This window comes from Pezoporus flaviventris, unplaced genomic scaffold, assembly GCF_033815535.1.
Source record: "Pezoporus flaviventris isolate CSIRO_AGI_PZ_B2104156 unplaced genomic scaffold, CSIRO_AGI_Pfla_v1 ptg000009l, whole genome shotgun sequence".
Lineage (NCBI taxonomy): Eukaryota > Metazoa > Chordata > Aves > Psittaciformes > Psittacidae > Pezoporus > Pezoporus flaviventris.
The window spans coordinates 1,868,170-1,874,739 of record NW_026892557.1 but is presented as its reverse complement, the minus strand read 5'-3'; the positions used below and the strand labels follow the sequence as shown (position 1 = coordinate 1,874,739).

Sequence of the window (6,570 nt, the reverse complement as noted above, 5' to 3'; positions counted from 1 at the left end):
TTTCACCAGCAGGAAAACACAATTACTAAGTGTAAACAAAGGCTTAACACACCAACAGTCCCAGTTACTGTACAAGGGCCTACAGGGAATGAGCAGGAGTGTGTTTCATCAACTGGTATCAGCTGTGTTTCATCAACTGGTATCAGCTATGCCCCAAAGCAGGCAGCTGAGCAGGCAGCCAGCCAGCACGCCGAGCTGTGCAGACACAGCCACGGTGCACAGGTCTCACGCTTCCCACCTTCAGGTGCCAACATATCCACAACTAAACAACTAACCTCCCTGCCCACAGTACAAGCAGACCATCTCGGTACTGCAGGCAGCCTCACTGTAACCACAGCAACCACACGCTGCTTTGCCCACCATCCAAGTAGTGTTTTTACCCCAATAACTTAAACACCCTCGTGCCAAGAGTTAACTGGAGAAGAAAAGAAAAGAAAAACCAAAGTGTATTGCACAGGGCAGCTGAACCTCTGCAGAGGATGCTGAAGCCTTTACAGTTCCTCACCAGCTTCTGTTCCCTCTGCAAAAATAAAGGAGATTAAAGAAAAGGAAAGAAGAACTAAAGAAAGACCAGAGCGGGGCATGAGCGAACATGGCAGTCAAGGCCAATGACACTGTGTTACTGAAACATCTACACTAGGTCACGGTGCCCGTGCTCCTGCTGCAGTAGTACAAGACTTGTAATATTTCATGCTGCATGATTGCTTTACTTGAGCATGTTTGAAACCCCAAATCCCTGTTTTCACTACCACAAATGACATAATTACATAATTCCAAGATATTTACAAAATATTAAAAAGTCTGTTAATCTTCTACATATTATCCTCATTCTGCCACTTTACACATGCACTAATTTGGGGGAAAGAAAACAAATCAACAGGCTGAACGGAGCAGCTTTACCCTTTGTCGACAAGCAATCTTTGCATCGTTTAGAAAGAGAAAATAAGGAAACAAAGCCAAGTTCCTTTCACTGAGCAAAAAAAAAGACAGTTCAGAAATTCATGTGCAATGGCTACAGACCTGTCGAGTCAGCCAGCTGAGATGACATGAAGAGAAAAGTGCAAGGTGGTTCCTCACATAGCGGAAAAACAAATCCAGTCACTGAGGCATGGCTGAAGGAGGAGAGGGGCTAACTACAGCTCTAGGAACAGCATCAGGAACTAGCCGACAGAACACAAACACGGGGATGTGTGGGGCTCGAATCTACTGGCCAGAATGAATTCTGTTTTGTTTAAACACCATGAATCCTTGGTAACAATGGAGTGTGTTACAGTGGAGTCTTCTAGAGCAGAAACATAAAGACAAAGGGAACAGCTAGAATCAGTAACTGAGGGTAGAGTCATCCCATTCCAGCTGTTGCTGTCTATTAACATTCTGTTGGTCCTCCTCCTGCTCTCCCTCTTCCTCCTCGCTGCTTTCAGACTCTGCACTAGTGATGTCATCTTCTTCTCCATCTTCACTTTCTTCTTCCTCTTCCTCCTCCTCCTCTTCACTGCTGTGTTGATCCTCATAAGTCTGTTAAGACAGAAATTACTTGTTGATTTCATGGCTAAAATTCTTTTTATTCTTCTGAACTCAGGCACAAGGCACCATATTAGAAAAGAGCTGCTACAGATTCATTACTGGGTTTAGAGTTCAGCAGCAATTAGAGGCAATCAGGAAAGAAAAAGGAAGTAGAGCTCTTTACAACAGCTTTGTAACACTGCTATCAACCCTGTCACACTGAACAAACTAATTCTGAAGTGCAAGCCAGTCGTTCAAACGCTAATGGAAAAGATCTTCCAGTAGGGTCACACACTGAGCAGAGGCTGCACATCTTGTTCCTGATCTTCTCAATTCAGATACCAACCACAACAAAACATCATAAACACGGATGTTTCAACAATAAAGCCTTGCAGCTGAAGAAAGGCAGAGTGTGGTTAATGCAGCACAATGAACACCAGAGTTGGACACTGGCCTGTAAACCCAATTAGGCATCCTAAAGCTGTAACCCCTGCAAGATCCCAAACACTGCTCCTGGCATTTATCACTTCATTAAAAACTCACAGCTCGTGTCTCTACTCTGGGTTCAGCGCTTTGTTTCGCTCCACTGTGTCCATCACTCCCAATACAGCTGCAAAAGACCATTTTTTTGTTAGGGGCTGAGGCACCAGTGTTACCTCCATGGGGTTCACAGTGATGGTCAAAGCAGAGTCATCCCAGTCCATCTCGTTCTCCTTTCCAGTGTCCTGGTCACGCATCGTTCTCTGATGTGCAGCTCGGATTCGGAACACTCCCAGAATAATCATGAAAACCAGGAAGCTGACACAAACTACAATCACAACAGTGGCTGTGCTTGGAACGACTGCAACAAGAAAATAAAAGGAGTTTCTTAGCTGATGTTGATAAGTAACTCTTACACAATGCTAGTAACTAGTCCTCTGCTCCTGCAAGAGGGAAATGGCATAATACAGACAGATGTAGCTGCACAGAGGCAGTTTGGCTGAGGCCTCTTAAAAAGGCAGCTGGAGCCTTAAGAACTAAAACCTAGTTCCTTAAGTATAATTACATCAATCTGAAGGACTGACAACACATGGAAAGCAGATGCCACCACACACACACAGACTCTCCTCTCTAAACTGCCTGGTTTTCTTCCTCATATCCCATACCCACGCCAAATTAACATAATTAAGCCAGAAAGGACAGATACCATCAAGGGAATAGCACTGCATGTCTTTGCTCATGCTATGCAGAACAAATACTGCTGCAGGTCTTACAGTGCCCTCGAGACTGGTACACCTCCCATCTGCCAAGGAAGAGACTGTATTTCACAGACCTCTACTAATCCCTTCCCTACCTGGGCAAGGGCAGAACAGGACTGAGTAGCTGCTTAAGACTATTAGTGCAGCACAGTGGGTTAAACACCTCTCTGCAGCCAGAAGCCTCTGTACCATTTTAACACCAGAAAACCACAGCTGAACTGCAGAGACTGAGAATTCTTACCTGAAAATGGGTGAGGATTAGCCAGGTTGTGACCAGAGAGATCAACAAACGTGTGGTGCACCGGGTGCACGAACTGCGGCTGTGCAGCTATGTGATTGGCGTGCTCAACCGGGTTAGCGGTGTGGATGACGTTCACCTAGGAACAGGAAGAAAACATCAAGCTCCAGAAATGCAGCAGTTACTTCTGAAGAGAGAACAAATATATAGAATATATTTAATATAAATAAATATCTCTTTCCCAGAGCAGGCATCCAATTCTCCTTCAACACAACAACGCCTTGTCTCAGGGGACAACCATCCCTAGCAGTAGCTCCTCATGTTACAATTCCTTGTCACAAACCCCTCCAGTTTCACAGCTCTCAAATCTGTTTTATGCACAGACACCAGTACTTCAGCACAAAACACATAAAGCCATTTTATAATCAAATTTGATAGCCAGCCATTTTTATCCTGAACTACAAGCATCTAGAAAGATCTGTAATATGCTGATTTCTTCACTCCCATCTTATTTGCTGTGTATCTTCCACTAACAGCAAAGAAAATACCCTTACTAGAGTCAAAGGGCTGAGAAGAATAAAACCATTCTTTCCAGTTTAACCCACACTGGCTTTTAGGAACAACTGCAAGCTCATCCTATGCACCACACATTTCACATTTCCTTTCCAAACAAGCAGAGCTAAATATACCCTCCTGCAGTGGAACACTGTGATACCGGGTACCTGACCAGCTGCACAACAGGAAGAGAGCATTTACTACAGGACAAGGAAAGCATTTGCAGCTCAACAGTTTGCTAAGATCCCAACTTGAGCTCGCAGAATTTCCTCAGGAAACAAACCCACGTTACTGAACACAAAGATTTCCATTCTGCAGCACAGGAGGCTCCCCAGCACACCACAACCACCCAACTAGCAGTAAATACTATTAGCTTCACTGCCATCCCTCCGGTCAGCCTTAAGGTGTAGAAATTCAAGGTCAGAGCTGAAAGATGCAGAGATCTGTGACAGTTCCTCTCCATATAAGTAACTTTATGCTCCAGCATCTGAAATTTTGGTGCCCTTTACGTTATCTTCTGCTGGACTTCAATACAGTTCATATATGCATATTAAGTAACAATTAGCCTGTACTTTACTGCACAGGAAATGCAATATTAGCCTGTGTCCTTACATAAACCCTTACTATCAGTAATTTAAGCATCCCACAGGCTAAACAGTGAAGGGCCTAGCGATTCCATTTGCAGAATCCCAGAAGTTACACATGAAGGCCACACAAGTCTCTGATAGCACCACCCTTACTCTGTTTACTAGTTCTTTGCTAAATTAATACCCTGTGTTTCCTTTTCACCTTCACACTTCCATTAGCCATACCAGCCAAACCCCTGTTTAGGCAGCCTTATTTAAGGCTGAAATGTAGGATTAAGAACATGGTTATATTTAAGATGCAGCCTGAAATGCAATCATTGGTTAATATTTATTTACAGGGCAATAATCCAAGTCAATGACTGATCAATTATCCACCAGTTGAGGCAACAACTTCCCTCGTAGCCATCCACACTCTACAACTTCTCGGTGATCACTTAGCTTACGTACCTCCACTTTAAACTCGTTGCTGACGTAGCGACCATTAAGCTCAGAACACACTAACTTGAACTTTCTGTCGAAGAGGGAAGCAGTGTGCCAGTTTCTGTAGTGTATCAAGTGCAAAACTTCTTCATAACTAGCCATAGTATCAACCCCTGTGGAGAGAGATGAACAAGTACAAGTTACTTTGCAAAGGACGAGCACAACATCATACACTCCACAAACATTACTCCCTTTCTTTAAGTAAGTTTTCTTGGCTGGCATGTATGTCAGCTCCACTGGAATCCTATGGATTGATTCTGGGATAAAATCCTAGACCTACTTAGACTTCGAAGGGATTTTGGGAGCTTTTCTTTTGAGTACATCAGCATATTCTGAATATAAAATAGAAAGGAATAATGCATGCTCCTAAGCGCTGGACTACTTGTGCAAGGAAAAGGCGTTTTCTGGGGCCAAATGCACTTCATTTCTACAGTCCAGAGATAACCTGCAGTTTGGGACATGAGAGAAGAACACAATGGAGGGTCTAGAATGACGTATTTTCTAGACTCTAGCTTTCCACAAAATAGTTAGAACACATCTGAGCTTGAAACTGGTCAAAACCAAAGTATAAAAGAGTAAGGTGTTATAAATCATCTCTAGCACATTGTTCCCATTATCACTGTCTTCAGACTCTTCAGAGAAACAGACCAGAAGCAGTAACCCTTACCTGTGATTATCATGCCCAGGTTGGAACTACTCATCTCGATGCCCTTCTGCTGTAACCGTGTCATATCAATCTCCAGGCTTTCCTGTTCCTGATTCAGCTCTTCTCCTAGCACTGTCACCTCACACGTATCCAGGTTATGCATGATCTCTTCAGATACCAACGACTCTTGTACTGAAAAGCAGAGAAAAGGACAGAGGTAAGAGAAACAAAAGGTGAAGTAGAGAAGAGCCCAGGGGCTATCAAAACTCAATCCTTTTTCCAGAACAAATATTAAGATCTGAGCCTCAAGTGAGGAGAGCACGTATTCATTAAACAGTGATTTAAAAAATGATACCAAATACAAAGATACATATACAAATACAGGATATTTACATGAAGATAGTGGCCTGGGCTTACTACTATTTCCAGAAAGACTTTTGTCAGCCCAGAGCAGAGCACCTAAACCTTCTCACAAGAGACCTACAGCTTCTTTTCCCCTACTAGACTCTGTATGAAAAGAGAAACCCATGCCTCTTTGCAAGTGGAAGATCCCCCAACATGATCACTGAATGGGGTGAGAGCAGGCAACAGCCCTAAGCAGAAAAGGATGTTACCTGTAGGATCTTCATCTCCATCTCCCTCTGGCTCCACCTCCCGTGTAATGGTGCTTATTATGCGAAGCTCAGGAAAGAGGGCAACACCTTCGGAGCTCTCAAACTCTGAAGCAGAGCGGGCAAAATGGTTGATGCCACTAAGGCTGATTTTCGGTTCCTCTGGTTGCAAGACCATTACATATCCCTCCACAGAAGGAATGGAGACACAGGCATCTTCATTGAAACATCTATGAGACAGAGCAGCAGTTTCGCACAGTTAAGGAGGCTATTTCAGAGGGAGGCACAATTATGCAGGGTAATTGCTTTATGAATTTTTGAAGAGCTCTGTCTCACACCCAAGAGTCTGAGATAAATTCATCAACTGTGTTGGAAAGCAGGAATTCCCCACCAAGGGAGCAATCTTTCAATTACCTTTTACTTACAGTTAATGTTTGGCCCATTTTCTAATGCTGTGACTAAGAGCCACAGATAATACCTTTGATGAAGACTCTGATACTGGAGGCATACTCACAGCATATCATTGCTTAAGTTTCTCCTTCTCTTACACACTCCTTACTACATTCTCAGGAAGAAAACAAGGGTGCTGGTGCAGAAAACATTTATTGTATCCAAATGTGTGATAGTTACACACAAGACTCCCTTACTTATCTCAATGGAGATACACCACCATCGTTCAGGCTTCAGTTATCACTGTACAGTGACACGTTAT

At 43.5% G+C, this 6,570-nt stretch overlaps 1 protein-coding gene across 4 annotated transcripts in view; it reads right to left on the bottom strand.

Moving 5' to 3' along the window:
* Positions 1-684: 684 nt before the first annotated feature.
* Positions 685-6,570, bottom strand: part of CLSTN1 (calsyntenin 1) — a 36,314-nt gene continuing 30,428 nt past the window's right edge. For all 4 annotated transcript variants that reach the window (XM_061450127.1, XM_061450125.1, XM_061450128.1 and 1 more), the window contains 6 exons: positions 5,862-6,088; positions 5,269-5,439; positions 4,569-4,714; positions 2,983-3,118; positions 2,160-2,344; positions 685-1,515 (listed from right to left, as the gene is read on the bottom strand). In XM_061450127.1, the coding sequence (XP_061306111.1) occupies positions 1,321-1,515; positions 2,160-2,344; positions 2,983-3,118; positions 4,569-4,714; positions 5,269-5,439; positions 5,862-6,088 (1,060 nt within the window). In that variant the 3' untranslated portion in view covers positions 685-1,320. The remainder of the gene's footprint in view (positions 1,516-2,159; positions 2,345-2,982; positions 3,119-4,568; positions 4,715-5,268; positions 5,440-5,861; positions 6,089-6,570) is intronic.